We start from the raw sequence: 19220 nt of genomic DNA, 5'->3' as shown, positions 1-19220 counted from the left end.
TCTTTAACATACCTTGGTAGCATAAAGTCAGTTATAAAATTATGCATATAACTCTTACAGTTCTGATGGTAGGTAATATAATTTTCTACTTGAATTTTCCTTTTTATTTTTTCTATTTTGTCCTCCATGGACCTTGAGCTCTATCTAGCCCTTAACTATTCTCAAATTTCCATTGTTTTCTGAAAGTGAACTTTACAGCTGTGGGTCTCTGTTGACAAATTATTTCATCTCCTTTGGGTCTTCAATTCTTTTCCCTTACTCTGAAGTGCAAGTTCAGGGAGAATTTCCAGATCCTGTACTTGGGGTCATAACTCGATTTGTCTTAATATTATGAGAATCCCCCAACCCCTACCCTCAACCCATATTCCTCATCCAAAGCCCCATACCCGTTCTTACCATCACATGTAAATGGTTTTCTCAGTTCTATTGGTAACTTTGCAGAATTCGAATTTGCTCTGTGATGGGGTAATTTTTATGGTTTGGTTAGTTGGTTTTAAGTTGAAAACTTAACAATAATATATCATCAATTCATTCTTTAAGAATTGCTCCTTAATGAATTCTTACTATAGACATACCAGTGTGGTTATTTCTATAAATCTATGATAAATTCTAAATGACTAAGGGTTTCTCCTCTATGGCCCTGTATTGTTCCAGATCAGTTTTTAGCTGGATGTGGGATTTTCGGGCCAGTTTTGCCTCGATGGTGCTTGCTGCTTGTTCTCCTGCACCAGGCCTCCTCTTGCAGCAACTTCTCCATGGTTCTCATTCCTCAGTAGCATTTACAAGACCCAGTTTAATAGCTTTGTACCGTTTTTGGGTTTTGGCACTCATTATTCCTTCTTTATTTGCTATTAAAGTCTTAAGTGTACATTCCGTTGCACTTTCCTGGGAGGTTTTTTTGTTGTTGTTGTTGTTGCTGTTAATCCTCACTTAAGGATATTTTTCCATTGATTTTTGGTTTTTGGTGTGGGTTTTTTGTGTTTTGTTTGTTTGGGGGTTTTTTGGTGTTTTTGTTTTTGTGGGGCTTTTTTCAGAGAATGGAGGGGGAGAGACAGAGAGAGAGAGAAACATGGATGTGAGAGAGAACATCAATTGGTTGCCTCCCGCATAGGGATCAAGCCTGCAACTGAGGTAGTGCCCTGGACCGGAATCAAGCCCAGGACCCTTCAGTCCATGGGCCACTGCTCTATCCTCTGAGCCAAATCGGCTAGAGCTTTCCTGAGAGTCGTGCCATCTGGGTCCTGGCTGGCTTGCATTCCCTTTTGATGTTGTAATACATGCTCACTGAACTTGTGTGAGGTTTATCGGGCTTGTTTATTTTCCAAGAACATATTTTGCACATATTTTCTTAAGAAGCTTACTTTTCTGTATTGGGCTATTATTTTTAATTGCTTCTGACTAGGAGGTGGGACTGAGAATGAGATTTGACTTGAATTTGGCTCTCTTGGCTATTACTCATATTCCCCCCCAGAAGCCACACACACAAATGTGCTCTGAAATGGGGGTTTGACATGCACTTTTGTAAAGTCGCCGATTCCTAGTGTAAATGGTGTTCAGATGAAGATGGACTCAGGGTAGTGATGCTGGGAATTCAGTCCTGTACAGTCATGAACTTGGCGATCTGTAAGTCTCTTCTTGCTCAATGCAATGGAATAAATATTGTTCATTGTGAAATCTACCACGCAGGCTGCCAAGATAAGTGCGATCTCACCCATAGCCAATCGCTGCTCTTACAGGGAAATTGGCTAGCACTGTCTGAGATACTCCAGCCTCCCCGTCCCTGATGTCACAATTCAGTCTGCTGCCTGCCTGGAAGGCTGTAAAAAGTTGTGTAGGTTCTCTCTGTGTGTCCTACAGGGCTCCTTGTGCCAGATCCCTGTCTGATGGCTTTTATGAAAAACTATCTCCTACCCATTCTGGGGATCTTCTTGGCCTACTACTACTATTCCGCAAATGAGGAATTCAAACCAGGTAAGTACAAATATGTCTAATTTTGAAGAGATAGATAAAAAGAAAAAAAAAAAAAAAAAAAACAACGGGTAGCTGGAGTGCCTGAGGATCATCATGATTTCCTGACCTCAAAGCTGTAGAATGACAAGGAACCCTGAGGTGGGAGAGGATTTCTGTGTCCTCCAGCCACAGGGGATGGGTAACAGGAGTGTGGGGAAGGGAAATCACATAGCCAAGAGCAAATGGTCCGTGTGGTACTTGGCCCCCTTAATGAAAAGCAATGTCAGATCCCCTACAAAAATAAGGGTAACTCCAAAATTCACAACTCAGCCAGATATTTGAGCTCCATGGAAGGACTGATAAGTGGGAGTGCAGAAAGTAGTCTGGAGTTGATGACTAACTAGAAGTGAGGAAAATCCTTGGGATTTCTGACAGCACACGTGTTTTGATTACTTTTTGCATTTTCTTTTTTCAATTGAGCAAAACTGGCTGAGTCCAGAAACACCTGGAACTCTAGTGTTCCCGCTAAAACTTCTGTCCATGGAGGGTTGTTATGTTTTGTTGTTGATTTTTAGGAGAAACAGTAGGTAGACTTGGTTTTGACCAACCAAGCCAAACTTTCATTTCAGAACATATTTATGAAAGACTTGAACTTTCCTCCACTGATGTATGCAGTGTGAAATAAGTTGATCTGGAATCATGACCGTGAGGCATTGAGATAAGGCTGCCCATGACAAGGGCAGGAGGAGGAATGTTGCTTCCAAGTTGGGTTTTTTTTCCTCACTTCCTTTTGGGGTTTCCCAGAGATGCTCCAAGGAAAGAAAGTGATTGTCACAGGGGCCAGCAAGGGAATTGGAAAAGAGATGGCCTATCATCTGGCGAAGATGGGAGCCCATGTGATGGTGACAGCGAGGTCAGAAGAAGCTCTAAAGAAGGTGAGGGTTCTGTGTCCACAAACACATACATGCTCACATGCCCAGATGTATTTTTATATATACTTACGGATACATGCTAACACAAAGAGGCTGGCACATCCATACACAGATGCATACACACACATAAACACACACATACGCATGCACACATACATACAGGTTTAAACATCCACAATAATATGAAAATATGCATTTCAGTGTTCATTCCCATGCACATATATATGGAGAGACACAAAGTTCTTGGGTTATATGTACTCATATTCATGCCTCTACACACACAGTTATACACAAAGTCACAGATATGTAGATATGTACTAGATATCAAAATTCCAGTACCTACACGTGAATTAATATTCTTGTACCCATGCAAACTTTCACACACATGCCCTCTCATATGCTCAGACTCACAAACCCAAGGATATAAAAACATTCACAAACCTAGGGCTACCTACACAGAAACTAGGATCGTTCAAAAACAACTATTCACAGAAACTCACATACACAAATCACGGACTTGAACCCAAGAAGGTGGTGACTTATCCATTTACACCCTACCTGAAATACTTCCAGAAAAGTATTAAAGATTATGTTGGGTTGCAGTTAGCAACACACACACACACACACACACACACACACACACACACACTCACTAAATTCACATTCATGCACATAAACCCGCTAACATTTCTTATCAAAACAGTGCTGTGAACAACTCATCTAAATCTCCATTACTTCCTAGGCTGTCCCCAAAGGTCTGTAGCCAATACTACAATAGTAGTAATTGTACCTCATCCCACCATGCTTTTGACATTGTGTCTGTAAGGCCGACTCTGACTATCATGTAGCTTATGGATAGACAACATGTTTGTATGAGAATCCTAGGAACTACTTCAGAAGATACAGAATCCAATTTTCAGTCATCCTAGGTCCAGGAGATTTGCTAACCTTCAACCATAGAACCAGGATGACAAAAAAAAAGCAAGATAACACACACCAGACCACCACTTGAACAATCTCAAGATCCTTATCAGCATGCACTGTGCTGGACTGCACATAGAGAACTCTTCAACCCCTTCCCCATGATTTCTTTGTTCTGCTTTGCCTCTCCCTCCTTATAAAAACCTCTGCCTGGCCTGCCAGATGGCTGGCTCAGTAATTGAGCACTGACCTGTGAACCAGGGCACATACCTGTGTTGTGGGCCCGATTTCCAGTGGGACATGTGCGGAGGCAGCCGATTGATGATTCACTCTCAGCATTGATGTTTCCATCTCTCCCTCTCTCTTCCTCTCTGAAATCAATAAAGATATATATTTTTTTTAAAAACACATACCTCTGCCTATACTGAGATGATAGGCTTTATGACAAGAGTCCCGCATCTCCTCAGGTGACCAGCACTTGAATAAAATCTCTTTCCTTTTTCACCAGCATCATGTCTCATGAGTTTGGTTTTCGTGTTGGCAAGCTGTCAAACTTGGATTCCGGTTACAATACTGAAACCAAGGTCACTGTGTGTCCCTGCAGATAGTAGCCGACTGCTTGGAGCATGGAGCAGCCTCGGCACACTACATTGCTGGCACCATGGAGGACATGACCTTCGCAGAGCACTTTGTTGCCAGAGCTGGAAAGATCTTGGGTGAGGCTGCTTCTCTTCTCTCCTCCTCTGGACCTCCTCTATCGTCTTTGCTCCTTGGGACTTGGCTCAGGGAGCTTAGGAAAGGGAGAGGGGGAGGGGGAAAGAAAAGGTATCAACCCCTGATAGTGTCTCTCAACACAGTCATTTCTTGCAGGAGGACTAGACATGCTCATTCTCAATCACATCACCAGCACTAATATGCAACCATTTGCTGGTGATATCCACTTAGTGCGCAGAAGTATGGAGGTCAACTACATCAGTTATGTGGTCCTGAGTATGGCTGCCCTACCCATGCTGAAGCAGAGCAATGGAAGCATTGTTGTTGTCTCCTCCATGGCTGGTGAGTGGGCAGGGGACCCTGTAGAAGGTAGGAGCAGGAGATGTGCTAGGGATGATGTCGGGGGCTCTGTAGTAAACATGAATTTTTTTTTTTTTACCAGTTCTCATGCACAGAAATAACACAATATAAACTGGAAGTTGAAATGCTCACAGTGATATTAAGCAAAAGCCAACTGTCGATTTTCCCGTATGCGTGGGCAGGCAGATATATAAATAAGAGACGTGGACATGCACACTCCATGAGGAGCGCGCATGCTGAGTAAGAGAGCTACCATTGAGAACAACGGGGGCAATACAAAATGAGGGATCATTCAAGGTAGATGGGCTACAAGTTCCCTGGAAGGAACGGAGAAAGACCAGCAGTTCAGAATGCCTATCGGAAGCCTACTGGCTTGTGATCTACAAATGGAAGTCCAATGGGACATCGAGAAACTGCTAGAAGTACAGCCTGTCCTGATACTAAGAGAGAGACCTGGTCACTATGAGTAAAAAGAATTTTGCTTCTTTCATCTACAAGAGCTGTAGGTAGGTGAAGTTAGTTGATGCAAAGGTAGAACTGAAAAGTGAAATATTTTAACATACTGTTGCCTAATCGGCAGGTTAAGCTAAGGCAAAATGAAATAAACAGAAACAAACACACCATATTATTAACAGACCTGCCTAGAATTGGGGTATACTCCAAATCTGAACTTGCTACCCTAAAAGTCCAATCTAAACAACCAATGGGGTAGGGAGAGAGTGTGTACAGAGGAAGAGAACTGTGTGTGATCAAGAGAAGTCCCTGATGTTCTGGATTGTGGCAGCATCAGAAGTTGTCCCCAGTAAAAAGCGTGGGGGATGCCTTGGTGTATTTCATCATAGGTCCCAGAGAAAAATTTTTGATCGGTTGTTTTGATTTGTTGATTAGTCAGTTAGAAGGATGTGGCTGGAAGGTGCAAACACCAGCATCAATGTCAGCCATCTCAATTTCATTCCTGGCAATGTGAAACCAACAGCCTAGAGGCCTTTGTAAGTTCTTACGTACTTCACAAATGTTAGTTATTGCTGTGACTAAAAATGCCATCGATGTTATAAAGAGCTCTACTTCCTGGATGGGAGAGGCCTGCATGGTGGTGGGACAAAAGGGCAATGTGTCTGCACTACCTGCCAAACAGTGATTGATACGCATTCCTGCGCCTCCCAGCCAGCACAGACTCCCCACACTCCCCAGACACAGCCTCCCTCTGGGCTGAAAGGAAGGGAGAGCTTCCAGATGCATACTGAGTGGGAAGTGTGATGGGCACATCCCCAGTTCACCCTAGGGCACTGGCCAAAACCCTCACATCAGTCCTGGTGTAGGTGGCTTTGAGGATTTCAGTTGATTAAATTATACACTTACTGATGCAAAGACATGCATCATCTTTGGCTGAAAATTTTAACTTTCTATAACATATACACAGTGTGACTGTTCTCGAAAGGAACAAGAATTACTGTAGAAGTCCAAGGGCATGGTGAAATGTTGATAACCTCTGCTTCCACACATCATCTACACCTACTAAACATCACTTTGTGATTTTTGTGAAATCTTGGAAATGGAAATCTAGTTGGACTACTATCCTTCAAGTCTATTGGTTCTATAGCCAAAAGAATTCAGCCTGTTTGCTTAAAGCATGTCTTTGAACTGCCAAAGTCCAGACAACTTCGCTCTCTCTCCCTAACTGAAGAATGGCTCTGTTCTATGCCATATTCTTTTAAATAGTCAACATCAATGTTCATTAATCGTTCCTCCTTAAAATCTGAATTTCACAAACATGGGATGCTAAGTTTCAAAATGAGGTCAGCCAAGGAGTATTGGACTGGGTTTTTAACCATTCCTTCCAGGGACTGGATTAAGTTGTTTATGGAATTATAGTGATAAGCAATCATTTTTATCCCAATGCATATCTAGGCATTGCATTACATTGAAATCTTATCCCTGATGAACATGAATTCTAAAATCTTCAACAAAATATTAGCAAACCAGATCCAGCAATTCATTAAAAAGATCATACTCCATGATCAAGTGGGCTTTATTCTGGGTATGCAAGGTTGGTGCAATAGCTGCAAGCAATAAACACATAAACAAATTGAAAGATAAAAATCACATGATCAGATCAATAGATGCTGAAAAAGGATTTGATAAAATCCAGCACCCATCTATGATTTTAAAAAAAAACCTCTCAACAAAATAAGAATAGAGGGAACATATTTCAACTCAATAAAAGCCATATATGACAAACCTACAGCCAACATCATATTCATTGGGCAAAAACTACAAGCGTTTCCCTTAAGATTGGGAACAAGACAAGGATGTCAGCTTTCACCACTCTTATTTAACGTAGTTCTGGAAGTCCTAGCCACAGAAATCAGACAAGAAGAATAAATAAAAGGCATCCAAATTGGAAAGAAAGAGGTAAACTTGTCATTATTTGATGAAACTGTATATAAAGTAACCTAAAGATTCCACACAAAAAAACTTTTAAAACTGGTAAGTAAATTCCACAAAATTGCAGGATACAAAATAAAATCCAAAAATCTGTTGTATTTTTATATACCAATAATGCACTATCAGAAAGGGAAACTAAGGAAACAATACCATTTATAATTACATCAAAAAATAAATAAGATAAGATACCTTGGAATAAATTTAACCAAGAATGTAAAAGATCTGTACTCAGAAAATTGTAAGATACTGAAGAAAGAAATTGAAGAAGATACAAATAAGTTAAAGCTGTTCATGAATAGGAAGAATTAACATCATTAAAATGTCTATACTACCCAAAGCAATCTATAGATTTGATGCAATTCTTATCAAGATACCAATGGTGCATTTCACAGAAATAGAACAAATATTCCAAAAATTTATATGGAACTACAAAAGGCCTCAAATAGTCACAGCAATCTTGAGAAAGAAGAACAAAGTAGGAGGAATCACACTACCTGATATCAAACTATACTACAAGGCCAAGGTAATCAAAAGAGTATGATCCTGGCATAAAAACAAGCATATAGATAAAGAAACAGAATAAAGAGCCCAGAAATAAACCCACACTGTTATGGTCAATTAACTTGACAAAGGAGGCAAAAACATACAATGGGGTAAAGACAGTGTATTCAGTAAATGGTATTGGGGAAATCTGAGAGAATTGGGGGGGGGGGGGCGGAATAAAACTAGACCATAAGGATAAACTCAAAATGAATTAAATCCTTACATGTTAGACTTGAAATCATAAAAAATCTAGAAGAAAACATACACCTTAAAAATCTTAAACATTTCTTGTAGCAATACTTTTTTTTTTATATAGCACCTCAGGCAAGGGAAACAAAAGAAAAAATAAACAAATGAGTCTACATCAAACTAAAAAGCTTTTGCACAGCAAAGGAAACCATCAACAAAATGAAAAGACAACCCACTGAATAGGAGAACATATTTGCCAATGATACATCTGATGAGGGGTTAATATCCAAAATTTATAAAGGACTGATATAGCTCAACACCAAATATACAATCCAGTTTAAAAAAAATGAGCAAAGGACCTGAATACAAACTTCTTCAAAGAAGACATACAAATGGCTAATAGACACATGAAAAGATGCTCAACGTCACTAATCATCAAAGAAATGCCAATTAAAACCACAATGAGATATCACCTCACATTTGTCCAAATGGACTTGTCCAAATGGCTACCATCAATAAATCAACAAGTGTTGGTGAGGATGTGGAGAAAAGGGAATCCTCGACACTGCTGGTGGAAATGCAGACTGGTGCAGCCACTGTGGAAAACAGTATGGAGTTTCCTCAAAAAATTAAAAATGGAACTGCCGTTTGACCCAACAATCACACTCCTGGGAATATATCTGAAGAAACCTGAAACACTAATTGAAAAGAATACATGCATCCCTATGTTCATTGCTGTGTTATTTACAATAGCCAAGATTTGGAAACAGCCCAAGTGCTGTTTGGAAACAGCCCATCAGTAGATGAGTGGATAAAAAAAGCTGTGATACACTTACATAATGGGATACTACTCGGCCATAAAAAAAGAAGGAAATGTTACCCTTTGCCACAGCATGGATGGACCTGGAGGACATTATACTAAGTGAAATAAGCCAGTCAGAGAAAGGTAAGTACCATATGATTTCACTCATATGTGGAATCTAATGAACAAAACAAACTACCAAAATAGAAACAGACTCATGGATAGAAAACAGACTGACAGCTGTCAGAGGAGAGTGGGCTTGGGGAGCTGGGTGAAAGGGGAAGGGATTAAGCAAAGCAAAAAAACTAATAGACACAGACAATAGTATTGTGAGTACCAGTGGGAAAGGGGGTTGGGGAAGGTAACAGAGCGTAAAGGGTGATGGAAGGAGACTTGATTTGGTGTGGTGAATACATAATACAATATACAGATGATGAATTGTACACCTGAAACCTATATAATTTTATTAACCAATATCAACCCATTATAGTCAATAAAAGAATTTTTTAAACTGGAAGGCAGGCCACCCCACATGTGTATCCTACACGTTACATACACACCCCAGACCCAATCTCTCTGACATCCAAGGTCCATCGTGAAAACAAAACCCCTTCTATCAGATGCAGAGGACAGGGGGGTAGGTGAAATAATGGAAAGAGAATGCCTACATGGTATTTGTGAAATAAACTGAGACACAGATATTAATATTCCAATTTGATTGAGGGGGGGGGATCACTGGATTAAATGTAGAACATTTGGAAACATCTAGAAAAGGTTTATCTGCCATTAGTCAAATGGGTCTTCATGACATAGGTTCCACTTTAGAAAAGTAAAGGTCATTCCATTGTCATGCCCTTTAGCTCCATGAACTTCATAACTGTTGTACATCACATCAATTACACACTAGATTTACTGGTTGGAATGATGGGAATGTTTTCAAGGCTATTGTTTGCAACAAGTGACAATTTTATAGGTAAAAGGTATTTAGTACAGTCGTCCTTCAGTATCAGCAATGGATTGGTTCCAGGACACCACCACCATCACCCCAGCATGCTCAAGGCCCTTCTGTCAAATGGCATAGTATTTGCATATAACCAACGCACATCCCTCTGTATACTTCTGAGAAAAGAGATGACTGGAATCATCTTATACTCTGGACTTTGTCTTGTTGGACAAACAAATTGCACCAACCTTGCTGACTTGCAAAAAAAAAAAAAAAAAAAAAACAAGTTTTTTGCTGAGAAAGAAACTTTCTAAGACTGTACCATATAGCTGTGCTTCCTAGAACTATGCAAAAACATTTCTTTCCCAATAATGGAAAGTCAGTGTTCATGAGAAGCCAATGACTTCCAAAAGACAAATTTCCCTTTGATCATAATCCTTGGTAAATGGCTAATGTAACCAAAATGTTAATCTCAGGCAGGACACTTTCCTAGTTGCTTCCAGAATCTGTGTTTCTGAATTTCAGTTCAAAAGCCCAAATAAGGGTTTTTCTTACCTGGCAGCCTTACCTTTTTCTCTCAGTCAACACTCTAAATCATCTTTAGATTACATATAATACCTAATATAATATAAATGCTATAAATAGTTGTTATACTGTCTTGTTTAGGAAATGATGACAAGAAAATATCTGTATATGTTCAGTACAGATGTAGGCCTAACTATATATACACGTTCCCAACATAACATTTTTTTCAAATATTTTTGATCTGCTGCTAGTTGAACCTATCAATGTGGAACCCGCAGGTACAGAAGAAAGACTGTATTTATAATTTATTTTCTTAATATATTTGTATTGATTTCAGAGAGGAAGGGAGAGAGAGAAAGAGATAGAAACATCAATGATGAGGGAGAATTATTGATCGACTGCCTCCTGCATGCCCCTACTGGGGATTGAGCCCACAACCCAGGCATGTGCCCTTGAGGGGAATCAAACCTGGGACCCTTCAGTCCGCAGGCCAACACTCTATCCACCGAGCTAAACAAACTAGGGCTGTATTTATCATTTAAATTTGTTCACTTGTGAGATGACATGTGAGATCCCTGTTCTCTTGAGAGCAGTAGAATTCTATTTTTTGGTTATCATCATGTCTTTATTTCCTATAACAGCACCTTGCAGGTATTAAATATTTAATGAAAGTTGAGTAATTAATGAATGAATTTTATTGTCATGTGTTTACAGGCAATTTATAATTTCTGTTCTATAAATTGTTTTTACATGGCGTTGCCCATTGAGATATTAGCAACACTCTTATAACAGCATATATAGCAAATTGATTTCCTATGCAGCTTCTTATTGCAAACATTGACAGAGGCATAGCATTAAACACACACACACACACACACACACACACACACACACTCCTAAATATAAAGTTAAAAAATGAAAGGTGAATTTGACGTGGTATGAACATATAGTGTCAGAAGTTGAGCTTGGCCCAAGGAGGGTTCCTGTTGAGATCAGTATTGATCTCACCTAAGGAAACACAAGATGAGGAATGGCTGGGAAGAGAGCAGAACTCTACAGCAGAGAACTCTATTCTACAGATGAACTTGCACAAGTGCTCCCCAAATATATCCGTTTATTTACTCACAAAATATGTGTGGAGAGCCCACTCTGAGCCAGGCCCTGTGCCAGACGCTGGAGGCCAGGTGAGGTCAGGTGCTCGCCCACACAAAGCCTACATCCCAGCATCAGCGATTGCTAGGGCATAGTTTACAGGAATCAAACACACACTGGAAACAACCAAAGTGCCCTGCGATAGAGGACTGGATAAAAAAAGATGTGATACATCTACACAATGGAATACTACTCAGCCATAAGAAAGGACGAAACAATGTTGTTTACAACAACATGGATGGACCTTGAGAACATTATGCTAAGTGAAATAAGTCAGACAGCAAAAGCTAAGAACCATATGATTTCACTTGTATGTGAAATATAAAACTGAAACTTATGAACACAAACAGCAGTGTAGGGAGAAGGGAGTCCTAACATGAGGTGACAGGAGAAGATTTGACTTTGGGTGGTGGGCACCTGGTGCTATATACAGATTTTATAACTTAGAAATTCGCACATGAAACCTATATGTTCATGTTGGCCAATGTCACCCCAATAAAATTTAATTATAAAAACAACACTGAAAGCAACCTGAATATTCACCACTAGCAACAACTTCTTTGTAGTGCAATACTGTGTAAATTTGTATACATACTCACTATAAAAATCCTATGTTCAAAGGAAAAATAATTTAGAGAACAGTATATAGAGTATGAGCCCAACTGTGCTTACAGAATGGGGTTTTCAGCTTTTATTTTATACACTTCGGGCCTACTTACTGTACCATGAGCTTGGTGTAAATTTTATTAGAATAAAAAGAAAAGTAAGAGATAGGTCTCTACCTGTAGCAAAAACAAAATAGTTCTCCTCTGACTTCAGGAGGACAGAGCTTGTCTCAACTTCCCAAGTAAACAAACAAGTTCAAATGACTAACCCAACTAAACTACCGAATTCAAACTACTAAATACCATGGTGGGGGTGGGCCGTTGTGTTTTTGTTGTTTAATTTGGCTTGTTGACCTACCTACAAAATTGTCGATTGTTTAAAACTTTGTTAAGTCCACAAAGTAGGTGTGAGAGAGGCACTCTCACATACTATTGGTGGAAAGGGGTATGGTTCTTGTATTCATTTAACTGGTTTCCACAATTCATTTTTTTAAATCTAGTCCTTCACGTTTCATTTTGTCTACAGCAATTTGGCAACATGTATCAATATCATTTCACCCAGCAAATATAATGCAGTCACAGATATAAATACTAATATAAATATGTATTTATGAGCACTTATGGCAGGATGTTTTTCAACATGACTGTGAACCTATAAGCAAAGTTACCAATGTTGCAAATAGTTAGCTGACATATGCCTGAAAGCCAGAATCCAATTAATGTCTGGCATACTTGATTTTACTACTATAGGAGTTATAAATTATTTAATGTTTTTCCATGAAGATGTCTGGGTCAGGAAATTCCATGTAATACATACATGCAATAAGTCCTTTATTTCTGGCATTATAAAATCACTCTTGCCCTGTAGGCTCTAAGTAAATGCTGAGCAATATTTAATGAATATTATTTTGAAGGGGTGCCAAATTACTGGCCCATACTGGGCAGACATTTGTCTCAGTCCATCCTTGGAGAGACAGCTGGCCTTATAATGGAGAAGTCACCAGGAAATAAGGCAACCTCAGGATGTCCCAGAGTGAGTGTGGTTATGCCATACCTGCTTCTCTCAGCACACCTGACCCTCTTTTTCTCTATTAGCCTCTGCTTCATTTGGTGCATAGTTCAGCCTGGCTGCCACATCTCTTTCTCAACATAACAACTCTCAATATGCTTTGGACTTCTGCCTCATTGCCAACTCTCTTGGTCTCTCAGTCTCCCGACTCCAAATTCCTTCCAGAGAAGAGGTGTCTAACTGGCTCAGCTGAATTGTATAAGTCAATCCCATAAGTCATTCAACCGAGAGAGGGACAATTATTGACATAGGTCTGATCAGCAAGGCCACGGGAGGGCAGGGTTAGGCTACAAGCAGGGGAGGCAGTGGTAGATACGTCTGAGCCCCGTGTGCATCCTGTGGATAATCATACTTAAATATTGCTCTGTTGGCTCAGGTTGCCAAACTTGAGCAGAATGGGACAGCTTTGTGTCAGGGAGCGGCTATGGCGGCCTGACTTGGGATGTCAAGATCGAGGTGAGATAAGAAGGGCATCCAGACAAGGGGCAGCAATGGTAGTTTGGTGTATACCAGGAACCTGGTTCACACCAGACCAAAGAGGGTGTCCATGCAGCACCGGGCATGGGATGTTAATAATACAGGCGACAAGGGCCTCTGCAAAGAAGACTACAATGGGGCAGCTCAGTGGGGAGTAAAGAGGGCATCCTTGTGGCCTGGCATGGGGTTCAGTGCCCAGTGGGGATGATAAGGATGTCCACAGAGGGCAAAGATACAACTGATGAATCACCACATAATGGGGCGGCATTAATCAAATAAATAATACATGTAAATAATACATGTTGAGGATCAGGTTCTCACCGTCCGTGTTACAAATATGAAAAGGAATAAAATTAGAATGAACCCTGTGATCCTGCAAAAAAAAAAAAAAAAAATGCATAGCCTGAATCTAATCATGAGGAAACAACAGAAAAAAAACAAAACTGGGGGATATTCATCGGCAGGGTGCTGGTAAAAGTTTAACAACTACCTCTCCAAAAGGCGACAATCAAAAAATGTTGTGTGTAGCATTTCCACATATAAGAATCTCATGATGGCCTTTTCAACATGACCTCAGCCTGCCCGTAAAATCCATGGAAATTGAGCAATCAGTTCTTGTGACCCAGTAGGAGTCGGCTCCAGCATATCACCTTGTACAGAATTACTGGCAGTACTCAACAGTGTCAAGGACATAAAAGTCGAGGCAATACTGGGTAATGTGCCAGCTTAAAGGTAGCTCAGGAGTGATGACAACATATGAGTTTCAATCGGATCTTTAGCTATAAAGGATATTAGGAGGACAAGTGCAAAACTTGAACGGGTCTGTGGACTAGCTACATCAGTGTTAATGTAGTAGGCTAAATGGTGGCCCTCAAAAAGACCTGTCTACGTCCTAACTCCTGAACCTGTGTACGTGAGTCACTCCTCCACAATTCAGGTTCAAGCACCGATTGCACAGGTAGTAGTAAAGCCAAAACATTGTGACACTGATGTTTCTTTGATTTGGACAAAGCAAGAGGACAGGAGAGCAAGATTTCTCAAATCCATGTCTCTCAAAAAGCAAATATAATGAGTGTTTATGCAGCTAGGGGATTTGGGAGGGGGGAGTTTCAGGGAACTGGGAGAGAAGTCTGTTTCTTGAGTTATTGATGATGCTTATATGTATCAGACTCCTGGGCGTCAGCAGCTGCTCACAGCTAACTTGAAGACATTCTTTCCCTCCACAAAACAAACTCATAAGTTCTCTTCATGACCCTGAAGGTATCTCCTCCTGCTTGACAAAGAGACACCCTATTAGCAGCTTATGACTAACTTTAAGAGAACAAAAGGAGTTGAGCAGAAAGAGTGGTTAACATAAGAACAAAGGCCTAATTAAGAATTAAATTATTTAATTCTCGCTGCCAAAAATAGTAGAGGCGTTAAAATCACTGATCTGCTGCCTCCTGCACAGCCCACACTGGGGATCAAGCCCTGACTGGGAATACGAGCCATGACCTCCTGATCAATGCTCAACCACTGAGCCACACCCAGCCAGGCTGGCAAAGAGCTCTTGCCAAACCCTTGGATCCAAAGATATCTTTGGTTGGAGATAAAAGAGTTAGCAGCTGTGGGATTACATGGCTCTTTTTTAGTCCCTCTTATTTACCAACCTTACTAAAATCGAACCAATCCGCTTCTGCTCAGATCTTTGGATCAGCCCTAGGTTAGTCAGTAGCCCAGTGGTACCAGGAAGTCTGGTTGGACATTCTGTGTTGTACACCATTAGAGTCAAATCCCAAGCCAAAATTCATGATTCAGGCTGGAGTTGGAGTGGTTCCCTAAAGAAATTTGTTTGTATTTTTTAAGAGTTCTTTATATATTAAGGTTGGAAAAGAAATTTTTTTCTTTTTATAAATTCAACACAGCATGATAATCTCTATAGGGAGTAGAGAGAAACTATGCCTTAAAGGGTTAAGGGGCACCATAAGAGTTAAAACACCTGCTACAGATAAAGCCAAAATCAGCTGAAATGGATCACCTCATTAACCTATTTATTTATTATTTAGGGAAAATGGCTAGTCCACTTGTTGCTCCCTATTCTGCAAGCAAGTTTGCTCTCGATGGGTTTTTCTCCTCCATCAGGAAGGAATATTCAGTGACCAAGGTCAATGTGTCAATCACTCTCTGTATCCTCGGCCTCATAAACACAGGTAAGGTCAAGAGATTGGAATAAATGGCCTGCAGATGGATCATCTGTCTTACCATTGTGGGTAGAGGGTGGTGAACTCCCCGATTCATGTGTAATGACCTAAAAGCCAGTGAGAACACTAAGTTCTCATTTAATGAAGTGCTCTTGTCACTAGTGGGGCCTCTGACTACTCTTTGAACCCTTCTTTCCATTCTTACCCCCAGATATGCTGAGTAACACCACACGCATCACTTGATCCTATTCTGAGTACCTTATATCCTCTTGGACTCGCAATGGCCATTACTTTCCTATATGAGACTTATCAAATACAAGTTTTTCTTAATAACATCACTAGTAATAAGACATATCAAATATGAACCCTTTGCTATGATGCACTAAAAAAGACACAGCAGTGTGTGTTCATAGTATTCTTGCCAAAATGCATCACCTCAATCCAATTATGAGAAAACAATGGACCCAGGAGAGACCAGGAAAGACTGAAGAACTATCACAGATTGGATGAGAAATAAGAAGAACTTAATAGTAGGTGAAATCCTGGATAAGATCCTAGATCATAAAAAAGGTATGAGTGAAAAAATAAGGCCTGTAGTTTAGTTAGTAATAGTGTTCCAATTATACCACACCTGTTCTTGATCATTGTGCAATGGTTATGTATGATATTATGATTAGGGGAAGCAGGGTGACGGATGTAAGGGAATACTTTGCATTATTTTTATACGTTTTCTGTAAGCTCAAATGCTAAAACATGTGGCAAATACGATAAGAAAACTTTATTTAAAGAGTAATTGATTAAACTGAGTAGCAGTTACAGAACAAGGGAGAAAGGCAGAGAAGCACAGTGAAACAAGGAAGAGATAGAGAGAAGCTGTGCAAAAGGAACATGAAAAGCTGGAAGGTGAGAGAGAAGATAGTAGAGTTTCCTTCCGAGTGAAAGTGGATAATGTTGACAAGGAGTCAAAGGCCTGGATTCTTGTCCTCTTCCTTTGGAGAGTCAGTAAATCATCATGCAGCACTCTTTTTGACTTCTCTCTGTTCTGCTCGTCCACATTACTCCCTCACACCAACCAAAACACCCAAGAGAAGAGCATGATACAAATCTCTCAACTAATTAGCTCTAACTGCCCCCACAAATCTTCACCCAGGAAGACAGGGCCTGTATTAAGTAAGCCTCTCTTTGCCCAACAGACCCTAAGCCTACCCAGTCTTCTCCATGTGTTCCCTTTAGGGCCCACGGGCCTTTCCGAGTAAGCACTGGCAAACAGCCCCTTATCAGCTAAGTTGTTGGGGTCAGCAGGCCTCTTTCAATGATGTAGGCTCGACTAATCTTGGATAACCCCACACTTCTCTTGTCATTTAACAGACGCAGCCATGAAGGCAGTGTCTGGGATACTCAGCATGGATGCATCTCCAAAGGAAGAGTGTGCCCTGGAGATCATCAAAGGGGGAGCTCTGCGCCAAGAGGAAGTGTATTATGGCAAATTAGGATGGACCAGTCTCCTGCTGAGAAATCCAGGGAGGATCCTCCTGGAATTTCTCAGCCTAAGAAGTTATAACATGGAAAGATTTATAAACAACTAGAAACGTCCTCAGGGCTGGGCAGGATAAGGGAGCTTGGATTGTTCTGCCAGATGTTTGTCTAAGCTCCATCCATGAAGGTATCTACTCAGAGAGGTGAATGAGTCAGTCTCCCCAGAGAGTTGCAAGTCATGCCTCATGTCTCCCAATTTGAAGGAGTTCCTCTAACACTTGCACAGTGCACATGTGATTATACTAAATGTCATGAAGCTGCAGTATCTATGAGGTTTTTGTTGTTTGTTTGTTTGTTTGTTTTGTGTTTGCTTAGCCCCACCCCTTTTTCATTCAGCCCTGCCACCCCTCTCCCTTCTAATAGCTGTCTGTCTGTTCTCTACGAGTCTGTTTCTATTTCGTTTGTTAGTTTATTTTGTTCGTTAGATTCCACATATGAGTGAAATCATATGGTACTTGTCTTTCTTTAACTGGCTCATTTCACTTAGCATAATACTCTCTAGGCCCATCCATGCTGTTGCAAAAGCTAAGATTTCCTTCTTTTCTATGGGAACCTGCAGTTGTGAAGTTGTTAGTCACCATAGGTATAAAATTATAAAATAGTTATATCAAATTTACCTCATATATAATAATGTCCTGGTGCTTAGTATAATAAATTGTAATAGAGGTCACATAAACTTTCCAAATCATAACTGGTAGCTATAACTTTAGTCCATTCAGTATGGTGCCTTTAAAACCATAACCTTTACAAGTAAAAATTATCAGTATTCATTTCTCATTTTGTGGTTTGAATCTTTTCGTTGTTTTTGAGTTGAAGAAATCACCCTACTTTTCATTTAATTGACATAATGTCTTCACTAATCTGTATATTTCAGATACTTTTTCTATTCTTTGTTATTGCTCCTCTAGGAAGGAGGACCCCTGGGTCTGAATCACTAGGGAAACCCCCCCCCAGAGTGGAGGTCTCTAGAAACTTGAGCCACACAGCCTATGCTTGTCTGTTGCACTCAGAGTGCATAAAGCATCAATGCTTTACATGTGAATGCTCACCTGTTTTTTAGACATTTGGAGAGAAGGAGTTGGAGTTCAAATCCTGCCATTCACACATTTAATCATTCCTTCAGTCAACAAGTATTTATCCAACACTTGCCACGTACCACCTGAATATAACCAAATAGAAAACAAGACTTCGGTTACATTAACAATTCAATAAAACCAAACTTGAAAAAGATGGCTCCAAACTTGAAAAAGATGGCGAATTGGATAATTTTAATAGAGTTTAATAACAAGGGGGTTATTTACAACAAGTGTGGGCAAGACCAAAGGGCAATCACACGAGATAACGTGTATATCAGGGCCGGTTGAGGCTGTTTCCGAGCCTGGGCCCGCCACGGTAAGGACAAGAGGAGAGAACTGTTAGGAAAACCCAGAGATAAAAAGAACTGTTTGGAGAGTGCCGTGTGGCAGGAGCTGTGCCATTCAGTTAAGGAATGCAACCAGCCCACTAAGGATCTTGAAGGGGGAATCTGGAGGAATAAATACCCCAGCCTCACTCTCGTCACTCTCTGATTTCTTGCTGATATTTCCTATTAGCTGAACAGAGGTGCGAGGGAGCAGATGGATATAAACTAAACAGGTCAGCTTTCCCCATGCACAGAGCAGGGTGGAAAAGGATGGAGAGTGTTCTGGAGGGACAGGCTGTATATCCAGCATGAACTCAACGCTCCCAAATGAAGTGCTGCCATGGTTAGGGATTCCAGGGCACAAGAAATTAGGTCTGAGAACTGAAATCATTGAGGGCTCCTAGTTCACCGTCTTCATTAGCATGACATTACAATTGCATTGTCTTTATCAGCATGGCTTTACTACTCCAAGCAA

General features: G+C 40.4%; 1 protein-coding gene across 2 annotated transcripts; it reads left to right on the top strand.

Annotated features, from left to right (window-relative positions):
* The first annotated feature begins 1802 nt into the window (after positions 1-1802).
* On the top strand, positions 1803-18120 carry HSD11B1 (hydroxysteroid 11-beta dehydrogenase 1). 2 transcript variants are annotated; one of them, XM_008146012.3, is made up of 6 exons: positions 1803-1971; positions 2755-2885; positions 4408-4519; positions 4674-4859; positions 15673-15816; positions 17176-18120. In XM_008146012.3, the coding sequence occupies exons 1-6, from the start codon at positions 1884-1886 to the stop codon at positions 17391-17393; spliced, it is 879 nt and encodes a 292-aa protein (XP_008144234.2). In that variant the 5' UTR covers positions 1803-1883; the 3' UTR covers positions 17394-18120. The 2 variants fall into 2 exon arrangements, with proteins under 2 accessions (XP_008144234.2, XP_028008079.2); XM_028152278.2 differs by lacking the exon at positions 15673-15816.
* The last annotated feature ends 1100 nt before the right edge of the window (positions 18121-19220 follow it).

The sequence above is a fragment of the Eptesicus fuscus genome, chromosome 22 (assembly GCF_027574615.1).
Source record: "Eptesicus fuscus isolate TK198812 chromosome 22, DD_ASM_mEF_20220401, whole genome shotgun sequence".
NCBI lineage: Eukaryota > Metazoa > Chordata > Mammalia > Chiroptera > Vespertilionidae > Eptesicus > Eptesicus fuscus.
This window is presented reverse-complemented; position numbering and strand designations above follow the sequence as displayed.